This window comes from Lygodium microphyllum, chromosome 14 (assembly GCF_053477565.2).
Source record: "Lygodium microphyllum isolate KBCC chromosome 14, Lygodium_microphyllum_v1.1.10, whole genome shotgun sequence".
Lineage (NCBI taxonomy): Eukaryota > Viridiplantae > Streptophyta > Polypodiopsida > Schizaeales > Lygodiaceae > Lygodium > Lygodium microphyllum.
Window position 1 is genome coordinate 131,991,488 of NC_141148.1, and position 24,508 is coordinate 132,015,995.

The following is a 24,508-nucleotide window of genomic DNA, read 5'->3' on the forward strand; positions in this document are numbered from 1 at the left end:
TGTCACAAGGACATGTATTTTTAATGCTTAGCTTTGGCATTATTAAGTTGTGCGAGGTGCACATGTGAAGTGCAAGTCACTTAAGTCACGGTGACAACTTAATTAACCCAAGTGAATAGTGGGTGACATTGGTAAAAGTTGCACAAAGTTATGCCAAGCAAGTACTTGTTACTTAGTGTCAGTTTAGGGTCTAGGCCATTAATTGGCCCATTAAATGTCCCGTGGTGACATTGTGGAACTAGGCATTAATTGATAAATTAATGCTAGCCCAAGGCCAATTAATGTCGGGACCATTAAATGTCCCACAAGGTTAGTTCATTAATTGTGAAAGGGCACTATCAATTCTTGGTAGGGTCAAATGGATAAGTAATTAACTAATTAAAGCTGGAAATTACAATTAGAAGGCTGCCAAGTGGCAAAAGAGGCTGCCACTTGTCAAAATTACCCATACAAGCTGAGAGAAGGTTGCTTGGCGGGCTGGTTGAGGTTCATTCTAGCATTCAAAGGCTCAAGGTGGAAGGAGCCACCATTTGGATGAGCTTTTGAGAGAGGTAACAACTGAAAACACAGCATGAAAGGACTGGGGCAACAAGTTTCCTTATCTGCCTCAATGAGAGGCAGCGACAGAAGAGGAGGGCTCACTAGTCGCACTGGGGTTCTCGTGCCCCCTCCCCCCTAAACCCCCCTTTCGAAGTTGTTGGCACCATTAGAATCGGCATCAAATGTACCATTGCAGTTCAAAAGATCCTTGTTTCATCTGATTTTCTCTGTCATCCTCTAATATTCCTCAACAATTCTCAGCATTTTCCAGCCATTGGTGAAGAGCACTTGAAGTAATTGCTGTTGAGACCCTAATTTGCAGCAGCCATTAGGGTTTCCATAGCCACCTTCAAATCTATGCCCAAGTAATGGGTGTAGCAACTGAAGTCATTAATTTGCAGCTGATCCAAGGGGTAGCCCATTGCCAAATCATTGTGGCCCACATGCAAGGGATTGAAAACCCAATTTGTTACACAATCAAGAGGCAAATTGTACTCGAGCATTGATATGATTCATGACTGCCATTTGTATTAAAGATTGAATGAGATCAGCCTATATCTCAAAGTATTTCAACCTTGTAGCAATACAAGATAAAGAAATACCACAAGGGACCAAATGATGATGCTACTAGGCATTGTAGAGCATGAGAGAAGATCAAGGACCAGCATGCATTGATATTCTATAATAATGGAGTAAGAGCCAATTTCATCTCCATAGACATGGCAGCCTGTTTAGGCATCAGGGAGGATGAGATGGGACCCATGGGAGAAATTGATACAACATGCAAGGGCCATGCAGATCTTGCCACACCTTTGATTGGGAAGCTTTGCTTGCATATACAGAATTATGTGGGCAGCGAAGTGCTTTCATTGCACCACTTGAAGGTTGTGATGTATTGCTTCGTATGCCTTGGTGCCATCATGTGCATCCAGTGATTGACTCCCATGACAAAGTCATTACTATTCTACATAAATCTCATACCTTGGATGTAAAAGTTAAAGGGGAATTTGTCCATGTTGTGCCATTTCAAATAAAAATAAAAATTCATCTTTCAATATACTTGGTTTTTACTAAGGATAAAGATGATAATGAAAATATAGAGAATGTGTCTAAGTTGGACAAGGATTGCATTTCATTTTTGAAAATGTATGTTCTTTGCTTTTCTCAGTCACTTCTATGACAGGGGCACTATTACCACCTAAAAAGCCAAAGATCATAGTATAAATTTGATATCCAGAAGTAGCCCTCCTAATAAGCCACCACACATAGTAAGTGCAATCCAATAGGAGGAGATTATGCACCAAGTTAGTGAGTTGTTGGAGAAGAGGCTCATTTAGCCTAGCTCATCTCCTTACTATTCGCCAATGCTTTTGGTCCAAAAGAAGGATGGCTCATGAGATATGTGCAATGAATATCGTACTTTAAACAGATCACGATTAAGAATCGGTTTTCAATTTCTAGGATCGACAATGTCATCAATAAATTGCACAGTCCAATCATTTTCAGCCGTATTGATTTGAAAAGTGGGTATCATTAAGTTTGTATAAGGCTAGCATATGTATCAAAGACAGCATTCATGACATCTTTTGGGCTTCATGAGTTTCTTGTCACGCCATTTTGGCTTACAAATGCTCCTACCATGTTCAATTGAATGATGGATAAAATCTTTAAACCACATAGAGCATTTGTGGGTACATTCTTTGATGCCATGATAGTGCATTCAAAGAATGAGAAGGAGCAGAAAACACTTGGGTATATATGTAAGCATCAGTTATGATCAAATGATACTCATGGCCATACTTGCGAAATGTGCAAGAAGTTCACAGCTTTTTGGGCCTATGTTTTTACTATCAAAAGTATGTTTCACACTTTACTAAAATTGCTTCTCCATTGCATGCTTGGCAAAAGAAAGGTATTTCATTTAGATGGACGGCGATGGAAATTTTAGCATTTGATAAGTTAAAAGAAAAGATGACTTTGGATCTAGTGCTTATAGTGCTAGATCTCAAGAAGTCTTTTGTAGTGCAATTTCATGCATGTGATAGCAACATTGGAGCTATTTTAATACAAGACGGTCCCATGGAAGCCTATAAGAATCATGTTCTCCATGGTGAAAAGGAAAATTTGCAAGTTTATGAGAAGGAATTACTTTGCTGTAATTCATGCTCTTTCCACATAGAAACACTATCTTTTAAGAGCTAGTCTATTGCATATGGTAGCAGCATTGGAGCTGATTTAATACAAATGGTCGAGTGTTGGCCTATGAGAGCCGTGTTGGAAGAGCATGAGGGAGGGGAAGAGAAGAGATGAGCATTCAAAGCTAAGGCTAGAGTCCTGAATGAATAATATACATTTGAAGACTAAGGGATACTTCAATTAAAACTTTTAAAGTTTGCGGCCTCATTTCTTTTTTGTCTAAAGCTTTCACCATTGACCTTTAAAGTGGGAATCTTTTCATAGTTTTTTAGTTCTTTTCACTGGACACTTGGTCTATTTGGCAAACCTAAAAATGTCAGCAACATATTTTCATGTTTTTGGATCTTTTTACTGTTTTAGGTGTGGTTCTGGACTGCTTAAGTGCCAAAACTCGTCAATTTGACCTACACCATGTCTCCTAAACATATGAAAAAAATTAGGGCCAGGTACAGTTGTCTAATATCCATCAAATCGAGGAGCGGACATTTTGCATACATTGATCCAACCATCAAGCCATTCCAGGCATAGAAACAATAACATATGACCAATAGTTTTATGTCCAACTAGGCAAAACCATTACCTGATAGAAACTTTTTCCAAATTCATTCCTCATTTTTTGTTTGACCCTTTTGACCAAAAGAGTTGACCAAGTTATTTAATCACTTCATTTAGATTAATACAAATCAGCCAAGGGCAACAAGCATACATTTTCCACTTCATGACCGTATGGAAAACGTATTAAAAAACCAGCATGCACAACACACCACTCAGACTTCTGACAAACTCACACAGGTCAAAACACAGTCAACTGCACAAGAAGCAGCTGTTTGCAGTGTCCACACAAGCCTAAAGGCCAAACTCCCAAACATCACATGATTTGCTGTATAGCAAAATGCAGGACCCTGGCTGAAAACACGGTACCTAATACCTAGGTGCTGATACTGCACAGGAAAAACTTGCAGTTGGCACCATCATTACAGCAGCCACCATGCACACTTCATCAATCTTGTGCAGGGAGAAACTTGTGAATAGTAATCAAAATGCAGGCAGCATGCACTAACAGCAATGAAAAGTCAAAATACAACTGACACTACCTACGATTGTCTGCTACATCCTACTCCTAAAATCTTTAGAACAATGCAGTAACAGAAAGTATGTTGGAAGGTTATATGCAGTGACAGAAAGTACATTGGAAGGTTATTTGCAAAATCGTAAGATGTGAATAATGTCAGATGTCAAAGGGTTATCTGCAAAACCATAACCCTTACCACAAGGAAATTTATGGCAAAAGGCTTCCAGAACATTAATAAATATGTCCTAAGATTATTTCTTTGTTACAATGCCTTTAGCAGTATAGGACAAATGGTATGGTGGAAGGCTTCTAAAATTTAGGGACGAAGGCTACAAGTCTAATCCCTAAATGAGTCTAAGCCCTAAGTTGTATTAGACTGAAACCTTAGCCTGGAAAGGTGAAAACTTGACTGGTGGATGCAACATAGAAGCACAGAGATTGATGAACTGGCAATATCTTTAGGCGCATGCAGTTTGCTTCGATACCATCCCTGCAGACTAATAAAATTCTAAGTGTTTGTAATTTAGAAATACTTAGCCAACTCAATTCACCATAAAATTTAAAGACATTGCAACTACTCTTCTTCCTCCTTTTTCTTCTATCTTGCTTCATTCTTCTTCATCTTCCTATTGTTCCTTATCCTCTTCTCGTTCTTCATCTTCAGTTCAGTCCAGTATAGTGGAACTACAATTTACATGAGTTGCATCAAATCACCTAACATCCAAGCTTTGGAAGACCATTGTAAGCATTTAAGGAAGAATAAGAAGTCAAAGAAGAGAAAATAAGCCAGTAAAAGACCAGTGTTTGAAACCTTGCAACATGCAACTTGCATTTTGAATCCTATGAAAGAGCATTTTAAGCAAATGTGTGTTTTTAACTCAACAGCCAGAAATTTTAGCCTGCAATTAGTATCCAAAAGTTCATTAGGCATCGCAAGTTTCCTTTGGCGCAAGTCATAAAACAGGCCCGTCCACAACGTTAAAACAAAAATTGACAAATATTTACTTACTTCACCTTGTTTTCTGAAGGTAGCAATAAAAGGTATAGCACAATGTTTGTGGAGAACAGGTTTCCGAAAAACAGTCAAAATATTTGCAACCCACAGTCTTCATAACCCATGACAACTCTATCCTTATTATGCTCCAACACTCATATCACACCACACAAGTCCGCACAGTGACGTTATAATGCAAAACAAACGTAAAAGCAATTATTTGCATTTCAAGCATGACAGTGACCATGTTAATGAAAGCCTTTACAGATGCGTACCGTTCATTGCAGTGTGGGCATTCGAATGCCATCAATACAATCTGTTAGAGCAAGAAAAGAAACAACACACATGCCTATCGAAGTCAACATCAAACTTCCTGGAACTTTACCAAAATGTAATTAATCAGATAAAGGCTTTATTGAAAACTCCGCAAATAGAATAAATAGATCTATCAACTCATCAAGGATCATAAAACAGGGTATTATGCACAAGCATAATTAAAGACCAATCATAATGGTTAAGCAAACAAAAGATGAACATAGAGACCATTCTGATGCATGGACCCACTTGAAAATGGTCCTGGATAATTTTTCCAGCTCTATCATGTTGTCATTCCATTCTCTACCCCCTTCTTTACCAAACCTGTCATCTATCACCATCAGGTGTTGACAACAAATTGTACCACCTTCAGCCCAGCCATGTGTTGCAATTGTGATTTGGGTTATTCTGTAAAAGATATTGGTCAATTTTGATAGCATTACTTATGTCCAGAGGATCCTGTTTATAAATGTTCTCATATAAAGCCCATTCATTCACTATAAATCTGCTTTTAGAACTTTCACACAAGGTCCTGAAGGCTGAAATACTACTGGGTTGCAGCATAGGATTTTGATAGGTAAAAAGCCTATGGCATAGAAGGAGGAAAACACAAGATTTGGAGCTAATTGTAAGCCAAAGAAGCCAGTAATGTGTTAGGTATTAATCCTCCAGCATGTGGACATACTTTAGTGTGTGTACAAGTGTGCGTGTATGCAGGTGTGAACACCCCTTACACCAACCTGCATTAAATAAGGGTCAAAGTTTTAGGTACCAACCATAGCCTATAAAGAAAGGCCTAAATCCTTTGTATTCATAGTTGGTCTCTTTCTTAGTGATGATCCCTGGAATTCATATTGTGCAAGCGCTCTCTTTTTTTCGTGAAGATAATTGAATTAAGTATCAATATTTACATCAGACCATTAGGTTCTATCCATTGCCTGCTTTACAGCCATCATCTCCTTGGCAGGATTGGATGTTTGTGCTTCCTAATGATTTTGAGAAAAGGTCAAATAATCAGATCTTTCATCAAATGGTCGAGACCAAGAGATGGGTCACTAGAAAGGCCAATAAAATATGGCATATTCGGGACAGCAAAAAGAAGTGGCAAGAAAGATTCCTCCAACTCTGGAAGTCTAAGGTTCCTTATCAGGGTAAAGTGTTCATGTGGAGGTTGCTTATTGGGAGTCTTCCAACTGGGGATGTATTGCGCGCTTGCAAGATCTCCCATGATCGCTATGTATTTTTCACTATATGCGATGAGACATTGTGTCATCTCTTCGTCTCTTGCCCTGTTGCTCAACAGATTTGGAGTTTTGTTTCCCGTGTGTGGTCTTCAGCAACTCACCAACGGATTTCAGCTCGTTGGTGGATTATGGGAAAGATGCCTTCTATGTCCGCCTTGCAATCAGATTATTCCTACCTTTTCCATTTCCTTCGATGGACAGCATTGTGGCATATTTGGTGTACATAGAATGCCTTTATTTTTTATTCTGCCTTCAGCATCCATGGTCATGTGGCTTGTATTGGTGGCTTATTGTTATGGTAGATCTCCTCTATGGTTTCAGCTGATCTGGTTCTTCCTAACATTGCTGCTCTCTAGCTGGATATTGTTTCACTCCACTCCAGCTGTCCTTTCTGTGTGATAATTGTGTGTTAGTCTTTCTGCTTAATTTGTGTCTCTTCTGTTTTCTTAGTTGTGCGCTCTCTCTCTCTCTCTCTCTCTCTCTCTCTCTCTCTCTCTCTCTCTATTAGAGATGCCTTGGCCTCTTTCTTCTTGAGATATGACGGCTTCGTGACATCCGCCTCAGGAGTACAACTGCTCCAGGACACCCAAACCCTCCACAAAGGCAGCTCACTGACTTCTTTGCAAAGGAGTCTTAGAAGACTTCAATATAGTTGCAGCCACAGTCCACACAAGAGCCTCTCTCACCGCCACAATCCACACACACACAATGAGTACTGATTGATCGAGCCGTTCAGCTTAGCCAATCCAGACGTCCTAGGCCTCGACACAAACACCGGCAACACCTTCACAAGCGGATACAGGGGATTATTGCTCGCGCTAGAGCTAGACCCTCATACCCACATGAGATTGTACCATTTGGAGCTCATTGTTACTAGATAGAGATTATGTTTTACACGTAGCCATAGTTAGTTTCCTTTCTTATTTTGCTTTGTGCTACATATTTTTCCCAAACAATTGTACCATCATACATATGATTGTAACTCATGGTCTCATAGGTCATTTTGGCCTTTTGTAGACGTTAATATATCATTTCATTTCATTTCTCTCTCTCTCCGCATAATAGGTAGTTGTATTAATCATGAGAAAAAATACAAGATTACATGATTGGAAGATGCAAGATGACTTTTGGGCCATCATGCATAAACTCAACTCTCTTTTACATGTAACATGTGAAAGGAACACCAAGGCATACAAAAATCAAGGTAAGTCCACTAAAGAGACTACCCAATGCCAACAAGTACTAAATCCTCTGCAAACAAAGTATCAGCATGCTGAAGAAGATCAAGCTGCCATTGAAGTGGTCCTTTAAACATAATTCTATATGCCCGAAGCAGCATCAAAAAGGAATGCATTGCGCGTGACCCAAATATGCCAGCAGCCCTAGAATCTGAGAAAGTGAAATAAAATCTTCATGTGAGGTTACAGTAGACCATGATGCTTACCCTTACCGAAAACCCAATCAGAAGGATGCATCCTGGCATCCACCATAGCATGCCAAATGTCAAAAAGGAGAAGCCAAATTTTCTGGGCAAAAGGACGCCAAATAAATCAGTGATAGCAAGACTCCATTGCAGTAGTACAGAAGAAACAATTGTCATTGGAAACACCCTAGCGGCGAAGAGCCAAAGCAAGGGGAAGACCACCCACCAACATTCACCAAACAAATACCTTCCGTTTGAACAACATCTTATTATGCCATCCTTCCATCATTGTGATCTCTCTCTCTCTCTCTCTCTCTCTCTCTCTCTCTCTCTCTCTCTCTCTCTCTCTCTCTCTCTCCCCAGGACGGAAGCTCTCTAACAGGACAAAAGCTCTCTGACATGAGGCATGAGGCAGACTTGTCATGCGCATGAATGTACCTGGCATGAGGCAAACCTATCATTAGCAATATAGTGTTGCAGAGATGTACTGAATGCACTAACGTAGGAGTACTGTATGTAGTAATGTACTGACATAGCAAGGTACTAACATAGAACCAAATGCCAATGTACTGAGATTGCGGATGTAATCAGATTGATATGACACAAATGTACTCAGAATGACATGAATGCACACATGGGTGAATGTATTGATGCATTGGCATGTGGACTAGGCAATGATGCATTGACTTAGATTTTGATCATGTCCTGGAGTATGCAGTAATGCATTGACTGGGGCTGCAATTTGTATTTCTGCGGTGACTGTAAACAGTGTGAAGGCATTTGAGCTCGTAAAAGATTATTGGGCTTACCAAAAAAAAAATGAGGGGTTAGGGAAACCCTGGAAATTTGCAGGAATCACAAAAATTGCTCTGATTTGACAATACAAAGTACAAACTGAGTGGCTTTGCATGGTGTGTGAGAGATGGATAATGTAGACAAATGCAAGCATCAAACCATGGAAAATGAATATCTAGGAGACAAATCTGATCAAGAACTAACACAACCGTCCATGGAAGCAATGTTCAACACCCCTTCATTTTGTCAAAAGAGCTACAAACCACGCCCCTTTCACATTAGTACATGGAAAATAATATGTTTTTCCTTTGGAGATTAAGTTGCCTATAGTAAGGTTCTCTTTAAATCATTCTTTGGGTGATGAGGATGTGTTACAAGAAAGGTTCACTTCCATTGCACATCTTGATGATATTTGATTACAAACTTTGTTACATTAGGAAGTAGGGAAGAAGCGGATGAAAGTGCTTCATAATCTTTGAGCCAAGAAGTATAAATTTGTTGAGGGTCAATTGGTCCTATATTATGATTCTCATCGTGAGCTACCCAAGAAATTTGGAACGCAAGTGGGGTGACTCTTATAAGATTGTTCGTATAGGAAATTGCAGAAAGAAATACGAGAGCAAGTCAAAGCCGAACTGATGGTAAATCAAAGGGCAGAAATGCAAGACATGCAGCTAAAGATTAAGAATGACTTACAGGCACAAATGCTGTCCGAAATGCACACGCTGAAAACTGAAATGCTGAAAGTTATAGATACCTACGAATCTGAAATCAAAGAATTAAATACATTTAAGAAAAAAGAAATGAGTGTGCAAAAAGAATTACAAAAAGAGAAAGAGGCTTTGAAGGCATGTGAAAGGGAGGTTCACTCATGGGCAGAAATGGCAAAGACAACACAGAAGCAGATAGAAGAAGCTAGCCCATGGATTGAGGTAGTAAAAAAGAATAAGGAAACATCAACGAATAGGAGTGAAGTCATGAATGCTACCTTGGAAGAAGAGGCTAGGAGACGGGCTAAGGTTTTACATGTATGGGTAGTAGGATGGGAGGAGAAGAGCAGCCCACAGGAAGATGCTAAGACACTTGCTAACAAAATTGGGACTTCAAGCGTACCTATGGTTAGTGCTTGAAGAGTGGGGAAAGAGGACTAACAAAATTCTTTGCTTTGGAGACATAGAGAAAAAAAAGGCCTTCCTCTCCAAGAGGAGAGCCCTCAAGGGTGAGAAGATTTATTTGGATGAGGACCTTACCCTAGCACAAATAGCGCATCGCAAAGAACACATGCCCAAGGTATTGGAGGCTCGCAAAGAGGGAAAGTGGGATGTTTATAGGGATGGATGAGTCATCATCACTGACAAAAGGACAAGACACTTCAGATGTCAATATGAAATTGTAATGGAGCCCTACACTTGGATGCTAGTTACTTTGAAGATAGCTTCCGAAACATAAATATAGCAATGTACACAGAAACACACCAATGTAAAGGTAGCCGACTACCAAATGTGCAGGGATACAAGTGGAAAAATGCATTTCGTCTAGCAGCTAGAAAACCAAGAAGCACTAGGGGTTTTGGAGGTGTGGCCATACTATACCGGGAAGACCTCAAAGGGATAGTGCAAGTAATGAAAAGAGATGATGATACACGATATTTATGGATTAGGATACGTGCAAGAAGACCACGGGATATATTCATCGCAATATGCTACTTTCCTCCTGCAAATTCTACCTATGCCACACAAGATGGATCTCCCTTTGATGTACTTAATGAGAATATCATGAGATATGCTAGCATTGGGGACATATTATTAGTAGGAGATTTCAATGCACGCACTGGAGATAGACAAAGTGACCTTTATATGCATGATAATGCCATGTTCAAAGAGATCGACATAGATGAAATAGGCCTACGCAGGAGAGCCCAGGATAAAGAAGTGAGTACCTATGGGACACACTTATTGACTTTGGGAAGTGCACATAGACTAGCCATCTTTAATGGTCTGCCACAATGGCTAGGATCTAACAATTTGACATCTTGGAATCACAAAGGAGGGGCAAGTACTGTGGACTACTTGATAGGCTCACCAGCATTGATACCAGACATCCAAAACTTTAAGATATCTAGGAGACCAATTGGCATAGCAACAGATTGTGCTATTTTGACACTCATGCTCTCTTGTGTACATATGAAACATGAAACACCATGCCTTCCTAAACATCCCAAATACTACTTTACAGAAGACACCTCACACATCTACATGGTTCTCTGCAGACCAGTTTACATACATTGGACTTGAGTAGATCGTTGGAAGAATGTACAAGGGATTAGGCAGAGGCCATACATACCTTGCCCGATGTAGACCCACACGATCTACTGCTCCCCAAATAGTTGGTATGATGATGAGTATAGAGTCACCCGAGCTCGCTTACAAAGAGAAGTGGAGCTAGGCACTCAGACACATTGCCAAGCAAAGGCATTCTTCAAACACCTTGTGCGGAAGAAGAAACAAGACTACTTGGCGAAAGCAGAAACAGAGATATATCAGCTATTTTTTGGGCGGGATAGCAAGAGCGCATGGAAGATGTTTCATGAGAGACAGCCCCCCATACAGATTACATCACCGGATGCTTGGCTTGACTATGGGAGACAGCTGTAGGACCTGATGCCATAACTCGGACAGTGTCTGAGAAGTAAGAAGAAGAGAAGTAAGAGCTGAAGAAGACTTCAATTTGTAGACGCCATTCTCCTCATACCCTGCAGAGAGAACCTTCCTCGATCAAGGACTCAAACAGTATCACTATCAAACTCCACCAAGAGGCCAAGAGCACAAATCTTATGGACCAAAAGTAAATGATACCCCAAACCTAGCACATGCAACACCTCAAAAGTATGGGTACCACCACGTCCATCTAGAATAAGCTACATCTCACCCCGCGCAGCAATGGACACAGAAGAGCTGTCTCCAATAAGAATCTACCTACGCGAAGGTCGCAAATAGGCAACACCAACGGGAGAAGGAGTCATGTGATGGGAAGCACCACTGTCCACAATCCACTCACGAGCCTGGGGAGCTCTCATCGCAGCATCAGAAGTCTTCGATGTAGAGTCCTCAATGACTGCTAAGTGTAGAAAAGCAACTGATGAGGGTGCAGCCATCGCTCCAGAATCCTTCATGTCCTTCTTCTTGGTGTCCTTCTTGTCTTTGTCGGGGCAATCTATCTTCCAATGACCAGTCTTTCCACAAATATGGCAAGTCGATTCCTTCTCCTTGTCCTTCTTGGATTTGTTGTCCTCCTTCTTCTTTTGCTCCTTCCTCTTCTTATAAGAGGCTTGACCAACCAATGCCTTCGATTTGGAAGCATTCTGTCCCTTCAACTATTCCTCTTGGTCCAAGACCATAGGAACCAACTCTTCCCACCGAAGAGTCGACTCCCGCCCTGAAGCAATAAGAGCGGAATAAAAGGTACCGAATCGTGGCAACAACTAGGACAATAAAGTGATAGCCATCTCTTTGGAGAAAATAGGCTTCCCCGCATTTTGAACTTGCATCTGAAGCTGCCGAAGCTTGTTGATGTGTTCCCGAAGCGAAGAAGACTTATTCACAAACAAGGTCCACATCTGCACCTCCAAAGAAACCCTCTTCATCAGGGTCATCCGGTTGTACATCTCGTCGAGCTCCAACCATATCTCTCGAGCCACCGTCAAGTGCTCGATGTGAGCTATCACGGCTGTAGTGCAAGACGGAAACAAAAAAGATCGAATCCTGGCATTCAGTTTGTCTCCATGAGACTAGGCCTTGGTCAACTCCGCACAGGCATTAGAAGAGAGTTTGGACTCATCCCTCACCGAGGGTCTGTTAATCTCCTCCATCACCAGTTCCATCAAATCATAAGACTCCAAAATGGCCAACATCATCACCCGCCAGATGCGATAATTGTCACCATCAAGCTTTTGATCCAATGGAAGAGCCGGTAGGACAAGCACCTTCCTGTCCATGATCGCCTGGAACTCCAAATCAGTCTGTGTAGACATGTTAACCTGCACAAACGCAAAATCAGCCCCCTCTAACTGTGCAAACGCAGCCTTCTAGGGCTAGGTTCTCCACTGCCCAAATCTTCTTCACTCGCCGGAGGCGATGAAAAAGTAAAATCTGCAATGGGAGGCCTCAAACGCAATCTTCCTCCCCTTTGAACTGCAATAATCTGCAGCAAATTCACCGATTAGACTCCTTTCCCAACTCCTTTCCTGCACACCCACGCTCGCTTCAGTCTTGATCCGATGCGCAGTCCTCCCACTCGCCCTCGAATCCTGGAAACGCAGCCTTTGTGTCGTGCTGAAATCTCTTCTTCAGATAGGTTCAGCCCTCAGTCAATCCATCTTCACCGCTCTAATACCATGTCAGAGTGCAACGATGCGGAAGCTTAGGACAAAGACTGAGAGAGAGTGAACACACAGAGAGAGAGAGAGATAGAGAGAAAACGAGATAGTGTAAACACAGAAAATCTGTGGTGTAGTATGTTGTATAAGAGTGCAAAAATACACCAGGGCTGAGGAAATATCTGTGTGTGTCTCTGACTTGATGACCTCGATCTCCGTCAGCCTGAGCACAGTCTATCTCAACCAACAGATCTCAAGATCAGAATCTGACTCACTGAATAATGAACAATCAAGTGTGCACCAGGGGCTGGCTATTTATAGCCAGGAAAAATAGCAATCACAGCAGCAGGACGGCTGCATTAAATGCAGCCGACTGCACCTGAAATAATGCAGAATCTGTCCAACTGCCCATAAAAGTGGCGCCTGTACCTACTGTGCCACGTGGCACCTATACGCTGCCTGCTGTCCGACTGCTGACGTGTCCTCTGCCGTACGATTGTCCAAGAAATGACTGTCTAACAACACCGTGGAGTGACATTGGATAGAGCCATTTCCCTTCGTCGAGCACGACGACCCCGTCTACCAAGACCACGTCCAAAGAGGCCACACCACAGTCGGATTAGAGCCATTATCACGAGACACCGCAGACTCACCACCAAGCATATCAATGAAGCAGCTAGGGACCACATCATAGCTGAGATCATGTGCAGATCTTGAGATCAGCTATAGCCCATAGTCTCCACCACACTTTTGTACATGGTTCTATCAGATCTGGTTCTCCTTTCCTTTCCTTTTCTTTTCTATCGATGGAACAACACTACACATGGTTCAACCCTAGTATAGTCCCATCGTATCGTTATTTTGAGTATTGTTTTATAGGCCACCCACTTATTTGTGATGTTATCTTTACCTTATTGATGAGATGAAATTAGACATGGATATACTCAAGATTTTGTCTCATAGGCCACATTGGCCTTATGTAGACGTTAATATATCTTTCTTTCTTTCTTTCTTTCTCTCTCTCATATTTTCGCTTTCATTGTTATTCTCCAATCAAGATAACATGCTCAAATGTACTTGTTTCTTCGTCTCATAGGCCATTTTGGTTTTCTAGAGACATAAACACATCTCTTTCTTTCATAATAGGTAATTGTATTAATTACAAAAAAAAGCACAAGATTACATGATTACAAGATGAAGGATGGCTCTAGGCCATCATACATAAACTTGTATTATAAAAGATCACATATCTAAAAGAGTGCAAAAGTCACATCAAAGAAGCAACAAAGATTGCCATATGCCAAGGGACCAAGTCCTCCATGGAAAGAATATCAGTGTGCTGAATAAGGTCAAGCTGCCAATGTAGAAGACCTTTCAACTAGGCGAGGTGAGTTTACACCCTAGATGCAAAAAAACAAAAGAATTCTGAGTTGTCCAACTGTGCCAACAACCCCAAAAACAGAGGAATGGAAACTGAATCTTCATATGTGGTTGTCCCGAAGAAGGGTATTTGGGCCAAGCAAAGACCCAATCAAAGGGACGCAATGACGTGAACACCACATCCTCCCAAATAGCAAATAACAAGGACCATATTGTCCATGCCAAAGGGCACAAAAGAAAATGGTAGCAAGAAGTTTCTACAGTGGTGAGGTAGAAAAAACAAGCACCATTTGAGATGCAACGTTTTGCAAGTGTTGCAACGAGAAGCAGCCCACCAACCATGACAATCCAAAGGAAGAACTTACTTTTGTATGGTGTCTTATTGAACCAACCCTCCATGATAGTCATTTTCCACCAATGCTAAGATTTGTGCACGCCCCAAACAAGTCTTAGTGACCAACCAATAGTACTCCTTAATCACAAAAAGGTATACTTGAATAGCCAAAGCCTTTTCCAACTAGAGTCAACTTGCAAGGTGCCAATCCTACCAAGGTTGATCAAGAATGAGGGCAAGGAAGGACTCTCTAGGCTGTAGTGTTGTCGAAAGGTGGTCCCACCTCCTAGCGGTTAGAAAGACATCAATCCCTTGGGACTCACCAAAGTGGCAGTAGAAAGATAAGCCCACTTGTGCCACGAGATTAAATTTAGGGCGAGCTTCTTGCTTCTCATCCCACAAAAGCAACTTGGACATTGCCAACAATTCTATCTGAAAAGAATTAGCAACCAAACAAACCTCCACAAGGTGCCACTCAGCCTTTTGAAGGACCAACTTCCATGAACTGATGAGCTAGGCAAGCACCAAGCAGGAAGGAAGAGGATAAACATCTCTCTCTCTCTCTCTCTCTCTCTCTCTCTCTCTCTCTCTCCGTGAAGATAATTGAATTAAGTAGCAATATTTACATTAGACCATCAGATCGGCTAAGAAAAATAGAGCAAACACAAGGCCTCTAAGACCACAACACACAAATATCACACAAAAAGGACAGCCAAAGTGGATCAAACAATTTCCAGCCAAGGAGCAACAATGTTAGGAAGAACCAGGTCAGCTGAAACCATAGAGGAGATCTGTCATAACAATAAACCACGAACAAGGGCGACATGACCATGGATACGCGAGACAAAATAAAAAATGAAGGCATTCCGAGTACGCTAAATATGCCACAAAGCTGTCCATCGAAGGAAATGGAAAAGGCAAGAAATAATCTGATTGCAAGGCAAACATGGAAGGCATACTTCCCATAATCCAGAAACAATCTAATATCCGCTACTGAGTTGCTGAGGACCACACACGAGAAACAAAACTCCAAATCCGTCAAGCAACAAGGCAAGAGACAAAGAGATGAAGCAATGTCTCATCACATCTAGTGCAAAATACACAGTGACCATGGGAGATCTTGCAAGCACGCAACACATCCCCAGTTGGAAGAACCCCAATAAGCAACCTCTACATGAACACTTTACCCTGATAAGGAACCTTAGACTTCCAGAGTTGGAGAAATCTTTCCTACCACTTCTTTTTGTTGTCCCAAATATGCCATAATTTATTAGCCTTTCCAATGATCCATCTCTTGATCTTGACCATCTAATGATAGATCTGATTAGCTAACCTATTCTCGAAATCATCAAGAAGCATAAACATCCAATTCCGCCAAGGAGATGAGGGCTATAAAGCAGGCAATGGAGAGTACCTCAGAAGCTTCTCCTATAAGGACGACCAAATGTCATGATAGCCACGAGGCACTTGAAAGTACTGATGAATGCACGGGAAAGAATAAAGACAGGCTCCCAAGAATGACACCATCATGGACTGTCTGCAACCCCAAGCGAGCCATCTGATTAAACTTATCTTGCTACAAGTCTTTATCAAGCCAATCCAACAACCTGGAGGTAGTCAGCACTTCTCCTTGCAGCAAATTCTCCTTGTTATAAAGATTGGGAGGGTGTCAAACTGCAAAATACAAAATCTCTAGCGAGGAAGCAATCAAATGAGAAAGGAGAAAAGACTAGCACACCTTAATAAGCCTCGTGGAATTCAGCACATGCCACCAAGAAACTTGAATAACCGTGCGACCATGCAAGAAACCAGTCTTTTCAATGAAAATTTTTGCAATATCTGTCCAAGGATGACTCTGCACACGTAAAGCCTGCAAAAGTGCCAATCTCAAAGCAATCATATGGAAATTAACATCCAATAAAGCTGCTCCCCCCATCTTTTTAGGAGTAGTCACATGTTGCAAAGAAATTCACACTTGGCCCAAACGATTCCCTTTCTTTTTCCAAAACATGAAGCGGATATGTTGAACCAGTTCTAAAAAAGACTTCTTAGTCCAAGAAAGTAAGGGCAAAAAAACAAAACCATATTGATCATGATCCATTGAGCAACTTTAAGTCTCACATGAAGAGGCCAGCCTTGAGATTTCTGTTGGGATAAAGGCCCTTTTTCACCTCCGTATATAGTACACGCATATTAATTAGTTGTACATGTGAGTGCACCCTTATATACCCTAAGTATGAATACATTTTATTCTTTGTGTACCAACACATTATTGGTACACTTAAATCTAACCGTACTTTCACTCTCGCCCTCTCCATCACTCTCACTCCTCAAACTGCGGCTCACCCCTCCAACTGAGCTCCAACAACTGGCATCAGAACGCAAGTTGTGCACGCTTCTCGAGACCACAGGCATTAGTCGCTAGCTACAGCTCAACAACTCAAGCGTAACCAGACTAGGACCACGAGGAGTGAATGGTACTCAACTGCTCGACAAGTCAGACGAGGCCGACGGCTAACGGCTGAAGACCGGCGGCGGCAAGAGCATGCAGAAGCCCAGCGACACACACAATCACACAAAGCAAACAGCCGAGTTGGTGCTAGCAAGAAATCGGGTGATCAACTGGCAGGCGACAAGGGTCCAACAAGGGTCCGACAAAGGCGACAAGGGTCCGACAAAGACCCTTTCCCGTTTTTTCTTCAGAAATTTTCATTTTTAAGACTGAAATTTCTAAATGTCTCTCATTCCCTTCCACTTACAAGGGTTCGTACGTGAAAGCACAGTCGTCAATTCTATGCGAATTTGAGCCCAAAAATTTGGGGTTTTTACCAAATTTAATCATGTCTACGTCTGGCAATGACATTCAGGTCAGAAATTGTAGACATTGCACGTGGTGACCTCAATCAAATTAGGGATTTTGCCAAATTTGTCGAAATTTTGCTCTTTTGAGTAAAATTTCTTGGCATTGGACCCCGGAAAATTGGGGCTTTTTATGCATTGATAAAATTTTGCTCACCTGGGTCAGATTGGCTGACATTTATGCACTATTGGACCTGAAATTTTGGGGCTTTCTACAGTTTTTGCTCGTGTGGTGGCTAGTTCATGTACAAACAGCAGAGATTTATTGCTGTTTGAGGAAGAACAACAATGTAATTGCAGATTCAGCTTGTGCTTTTGTAGCCCAGGGCATTTACTCGTGTTCGTAATAAAATGGCTGCAGCATCTTCCAGTTCAGACATCAAGAGTTTGATGGAAATCAAACGGTTTGATGGTCATGGCTTTGACCTTTGGAAAGACCGTATGCAAGGCCTATTATTCCTAAAGGATTCTGAGGATGCTTTGCAGGAAGATAAACCTGCACAAATGGCTGATATAGATTGGGTCAAAGTTAACAAAAAGGCTGTGGCTTACATAAAGATAAGTATTACTGATGACATTTTGACAAACATTAAGGGTTTAGATACAAGTTATGCAATATGGAAGAAGTTGAAAACTACCTATGAAATCACCACACCTATTAATCAAGTGCATTTAATGCGCAAGTTGGTGAATATGCGACTGGATGAGTCAAAGCCTGCAGCTGAGCACTTAAGTGCATTTACTTGCATTTTAAATCAACTCAAGGATGCAAATTTGGATTTTGATGATAAGTTGAGGGCGATCTTTTTTATCATGACACTGCCTCATTCTTGGGAGGCCTTGGTAGTTTCTCTCAACAATAACCCCAACCTCTCATATGATGGGGTGAGGGGTTCAATCTTGAATGAACAAATTAGACGTATACCTAGTGGAGAAGACCGCAACTCAGCTTATAATGTAAGAGGCAAGGCTGAAAAGAAAAATGCAAATGCAGGATAGAGAAACAGAAGCAAGAGCAAAGGAAAGAAAAAGAGTGACCTTACTTACTATCACTGTGGTTGGAAGGGCCACAAGAAGCCTGATTGCAGGTATTACAAGAAGGAACAAGAGAGAAAGAAGAATGCAGGAGACAAATAGAAAAAAGAGGATAAGACAGATGTATCTGAGGAAGTCAAAGGCAAGAAAAAGGCCAATGTGGCCTCTAGTGTAAAGCTTTGAATGGCAAGCTTCTTGCAATTGCTGAAATTGGCTATCATTTGGAGTTATGGCATAAGAGATTAGGCCATATGAGCCAGAAAGGACTTGATGTCCTTACCTCTATGAAGAGGGTTGATGGAAAAGGCTCTAAACTTGACTTTTGTAATGAGTGTCTGTTTGGAAAGCAAATAAAATTTTCCTTTTACTTTGGTGTCTCTTGTAAGTCCAATGTCTTGGACTTAGTGCATTATTCTGATGTATGTAGTATGCCTATGAAATCGTTGGGTGGTGCTGCATATTTTGTCACCTTTATTGATGATTGTTCCAAAAATATTTGGGTTTACTTGTCGAAAAAGAAAAGTAAAGTGTTTGCTGTCTTTAAAACTTTTCATGCATTTGTGAACTGATAATGGGGGCGAGTTCACAACTACTAAATTCAAGTCCTTTTATGACTTGCATGGAATTAAGAGGGAGCTTACAGCCCCTTACAACCCTTCTTCAAATGGGGTGACTGAAAGATATAATAGGACTTTATGTGAAAGAGAGCAGTGCATGCTGTCCACTGCTAATCTCCCTCATGAATTTTGGGGAGAGACACTCAAAACTGCAGTTCACATTCGCAACCACTCTCCAAACAGGTCCTTAAATAATAGCATCCCTGAGGAGGTTTGGTCTGGCAAATCGGCCTCATATGACCATTTACGCATATTTGGCTGTGATGCTTTTGTGCATGTTCAAGATTAGGAACAAACTTGACCCAAAATCCACCAAAGGCATTTTCATGGACTATGGTGATGAGGGTGAATTTGGCTACAGAGTGAGGTTACCTCAGTCCAACAAAATTATTTGCAGTCTTAACGTTGTGTTTAATGAGGCAAATTTGCTGAAAGGTACTTTAGCCGCTAATGAAGATATGAAAAAGGTCAAATTTCAGAATTTGCAGCCACATATTACTTCAGATGATGAGCCTCATGGTGCTGTATCACAGGCTGAAACTAATGATCAACCGATTATTTTTAAGCCAGATCATGATGGACACCAAATAGAAGAACAAGGAGGTCATGGACAGCAAGATAGACTTGTTGATTATGAAAATGCAGGTGTTGGTAATGAAAATGAAGGTACTGTACAGCATGAACAGCATGCTGAAAATGGCTTACAGCAGCCAATAAATGTTGAAAATGACATACCTCCAGATGTAGACCCAATTCCTGAAAATGTAGATCATTGGGTACACAGGTCTATACGCGTAAGAAGGCAACCACACAGGTTTGACCGCTCCTTGCATTATGTGATACTTACAAATGAGGGTGAGCCTCTTACACACAAAGAGGCCAAGTCATACCAATTCAGCAGTAAGTGCGAGCTAGCTATGCAGGAAGAGATTAAATCTTTGTATGCTGATGATACTTGGGATCTTGTGTCGTTGCCCAAAGGAAGAAAGCCTCTTCCAAACAAATGGGTTTATAAAGTAAAGACACTTGATGGGAAACCCAAGTACAAGGCAAGACAGGTTGCTAAAGGGTATGCACAGAAGGAATGGATTGATTTCCAAGGGTCTTCTCACCTGTTGTAAAGATGATCACTTTACATGTGCAATTTGCTCTCACTGTTGTATTGGACATAGAGCTGTACCAAATGGATGTAAAAACAGCTTTTCTGCATGGTGACATTGATGAGGAAATCTACATGAAACAGCCCGAGGGCTTTGTAGTTCCTGGAAAAGAGCAGATGGTGTGTAAACTAAAACGCAGCCTGTATGGGCTGAAGCAAGCACCACGGCAGTGGTACAAAAAGTTTGACACTTTTATGCTATCTCATGGGTTTGCACACAGCCATGCAGATCATTGTTTGTACATGAAAAAGGATACAGTTGGCAGCCCCATCATACTTATTTTGTATATTGATGATATGTTGCTAGCCGGACAAAGAAAGACTAGCTTGGATGCTTTCAAAAATCAGCTGAAATCAGCCTTCTCCATGAAAGATTTGAGGAATGTAGAGCATATTTTGGGCATGAGGATTTGCAGAGATAGAATGTAGAAATTGTTGTTTTTATCTCAAGAAAAATACATTGAAAAAGTACTGGACAATTTTAACATGGTTGAAGCTAAGCCTTTTGGGGTATCCTTACCTCCTTATCTCAAGCTTAGTAAAGCCAACAGCCCAAAAGATGACATGGAAGCCAATGCTATGAAGGGAGTCCCTTATGCATCAGCTTGTAGCTCTCTTATTTATGCTAAGGTTGCTACTCGTCGAGGCATTGCTCATGCAGTGGAAGTTGTTGGCAGGTTTATGTCAAATTCTAGCAAAACACATTGGAAAGTTGTCAAGTGTATTCTTCGATACCTAAAGGGTACACAAAGAAAGTGTATTTGCTATGGGCAAGGTGCACTTAGTTTGTAGGGTTATTGTGATGCAGACATGGCAAGTGACTTGGACACTCATAGGTCCACCAACGAGTATGTCTTTATAGTTGCTGGTGGGGCCGTTTCTTGGTATTCCAGGTTGCAAAACATTGTAGCACTGAGTACTAATGAAGCTGAATACATATCAGCTACTGAAGCTTCTAAGGAAGTTATATGGTTGAGCAGACTTGCACAAGATCTTGGCACATCTATGGATACTGCAGTATTGGGATGTGATAGCCAGAGTGTTGTGTATCTAGCTAAGAATGCCATGTACCATTCATGCACAAAGCATATAGATATGCAATATCACTTTATCAGACAAATTTTGGAAGATGGTCTAATCACATTGACCAAAATCAAAGCACAGAACAACCTTGCAGATGTTCTCACTAAAAGTCTAAGCAAAGCTCAGCATGAGCATTGCATACGACTAGTGGGAGTTGGTTAGAGATTCGCTTCGAACCTTTGAGTGGGAGGTTGTATGGATAAAGGCCCCTTTTCACCTCCGCGTATAGTACACGCACATTATTCAGTTGTACATGTAAATGCACCCTTATATGCCCTAAGTATAAATACATTTTATTCTTTGTGTACCAACACATTGTTGGTACACTCAAATCTAATCGTACTTTCACTCTCTCGCCCTCTCCGTCACTCTCACTCCTCGAACTGCAGCTCACCCCTCTAGCTGAGCTCCAACAACTTCTAGTACATCAACTAATCATGTATATGGAATGGCATCCAATCAAGTAAGGCACAAGGACCTATATCCACACCAATAGGATAACCTAAGTGTTGAGTAATATCTCCTTTAGAAATCACAGCTCCTTGCCAACCCAAAGCTTGCAAATCACTCTTCGTACAAGAAATAAGGATAGATTTCTGAGCATTAATATGAAGCCCCAACGCTAAAGCAAAGAGATTCCACATAACCATTGCCTGATTCACATTAGTCCGATCAACCCTGAGAAACATAAGGAATCATCAGCCAAAGATTGTTCACCCAAAAGTTTGGCACCACCGGGAAGAGATAAACCAACAATCTCGCCTTGATCAACCAACTTCTCCAACAAAGAGAGCATTGGATGAGTGACTAAGGCAAATAGCAAAATATTGAGAAAACAGCCTTGCTGAAGAGAATGAGACGAGGCAATTTCATTTGTGATCCCCCCATTAAGTACAATACGTGCCACAGCACCCTGACTAATGGTATCAACAAGAGAAGTCGTGCGAGGACCAAAGCCCATGGTGGACATTAGTTGCCGCAAGAAAGACCAGCTGACATGATCAAATGCCTTTTCAAGATCAAGCTGAAGCATAACAACCTACTGACCTCAAGCTTTGGCATAATCAATCCCCTGTTGAAAATTCAAAATGTAATGCATGATATTCCATCTCTTAATGAAACCATATTCACGTGGATGAACCAAGTGCGGGAATACTTTCTACAATCTATTGGCAATGATTTTAAAAAAGATTTCATACAAAGAACCCATAGAGTAGAAATGGGTCTCCATTGTTTCAAGGAAGTCAAAGAAGGAACCTTGGGCAACAACTGAATCACTGCAATGTTCCAATCTAAAGGCATCAAACCAAAATTCCAACTGGCTAGCACAGGCCTCTCTCTCTCTCTCTCTCTCTCTCTCTCTCTCTCTCTCTCTCTTTTCGTAAAGGGTAATTGTATTAATTACGAAAAAAATACAAGATTACTGGATTACAAGATACATGACGACAATACAAGTCATCATGTGAAGAGGTGCTAAGTACTACAAGTTACAATTTCATGGCAAGGATGCGGAGGAAATTGCCATATGCCAAGGACGGAAATCCTCTGTAGAGAGCAAATCAGAACGATGGAGAAGATCTAACTGCCAATACAAGAGGCCCTTAAGCCTCACAATATGCCGCTGAACATTATGGGCGGAGTCAAACAGAAAAGCATTCCGAATCGTCCAGTTATGCCAACAGCCCCAGTATCGAAGAAAGTGATACATGAGCTTCATATGTGGCTGTGCGGGAGTAGGGTATTTGGGCCGGCCCAAAACCCAATCAAAGGGGCGCAGTGTGATGCCAACCACCCCTCGCCAAACGGCCGACAAAAGTAACCAGACTTTCTTAGCAACGGGGCAGGAAATAAATCGGTGGCGGGCGGATTCCATAGCAGTGGTGCAAAAGAAACAGGTGCCATTGGAGATTCGGCGCTTGGAAAGAGCCGAAGCAAGCGGAAGACCCCCAATTATCACTCGCCAAAGAAAGACTTTGTATTTAAAGGGTGTCTTCTTGACCCAGCCCTCCATCACAGTGACCCTCCACCACGAGCGGGATTTACGCAATCCCCATAAAGCATTCGCTTTAGTAACTAGCCATTGATTATCTTTAATCAGGAGATGATATACTTGATTAGCAGAAGCTTTGCTCAAAGGCAGCCGGCCTTGTAGGCCCCAATCTTGCCAGGGATGATCCAAAGCAAGAGCAGGAAAGGGTTGTCTGCTCTGGAGCACCGTCACGAGCTGTTCCCATAAAGGCCTATATCCACGAGGGATCCGGAAAATCCTCCTAGCAGTACGAAACGAGATAAGCACATTCCGCCTGGCAAGGGTGGCATCCGCAACTGAAGACAAGCCCAAACGTGCCATCCGGTTGAATTGCGGTCTAAGCTCGTGTTTACCTTCCCACGAAAGTAGACGTGAGACCGCCAGTAATTCCAATTGAAAAGAGTTAGTAGCCAGACGATCCTCCGTTGGGTGCCACTGAGCCTTTCGAAGGACGTGTTTCCAGGAACACACCAAATGAGTAAGCAGCGATGAAGAAGAACTGGAAAACCGTGAATCCGCGTTAAGAACGTGCCACCAAGAACACCGGAGTCGGGTATTGCCATGCCGAAGCCCATGACCCTCAAGGAAAGAACGGGCAATAGCGACCCACGGATGATGATCATCCGAGCACATGGCGCGGAAAAGGGACCAACGGAGTGCCTGCATGTGAGTTTGGGCATCTAAAATAGCTCCGCCACCCATGCTTTTGGGGGTGCACGCATGTGACCACGAGATCCAGGAAATGCCTGCATGCAATGAGTCCTTCTTCCAGAGCATGAAGCGAATAGACTGAGTGAGAGCATTCAGAGTCGTAGGAGTCCAGGGCAACAATGGCAAGAAATATGTGATCATTGGCAACATAATTATCTGTGCTACTTTGAGGCGAACATGAAAAGGCCAGGCCTGAGACTTCCAGTACATAAACTTGGCCACCATCTTCTGAGAAATCCACTGCAGAAGCTGCTTTGGGGGAATATCAACACCCAATGGGTATCCAAGATGCCTGACAATGGAACCTCGAGGAACAACCAGACCCTGCCAGTCCAAGGACTGCAAAT

At 41.8% G+C, this 24,508-nt stretch overlaps 1 protein-coding gene across 4 annotated transcripts in view; it reads right to left on the bottom strand.

The window, feature by feature from the left end:
* Positions 1 to 24,508, bottom strand: part of LOC148026122 (uncharacterized) — a 115,309-nt gene that overhangs the window by 58,487 nt on the left and 32,314 nt on the right. For 2 of the 4 annotated variants that reach the window (XM_087693385.1, XM_087693387.1), the window contains exons 1-2: positions 16,407 to 16,619; positions 5,078 to 5,118 (exon numbers count right to left, since the gene is read on the bottom strand). In XM_087693385.1, coding sequence (XP_087549511.1) covers positions 5,078 to 5,118; positions 16,407 to 16,604 — 239 coding nt within the window. In that variant the 5' untranslated portion in view covers positions 16,605 to 16,619. Of the gene's footprint in view, positions 1 to 5,077; positions 5,119 to 16,406; positions 16,773 to 24,508 lie in introns of those variants that run through there. The other 2 variants (XR_015693189.1, XM_087693386.1) reach the window with 2 other exon arrangements.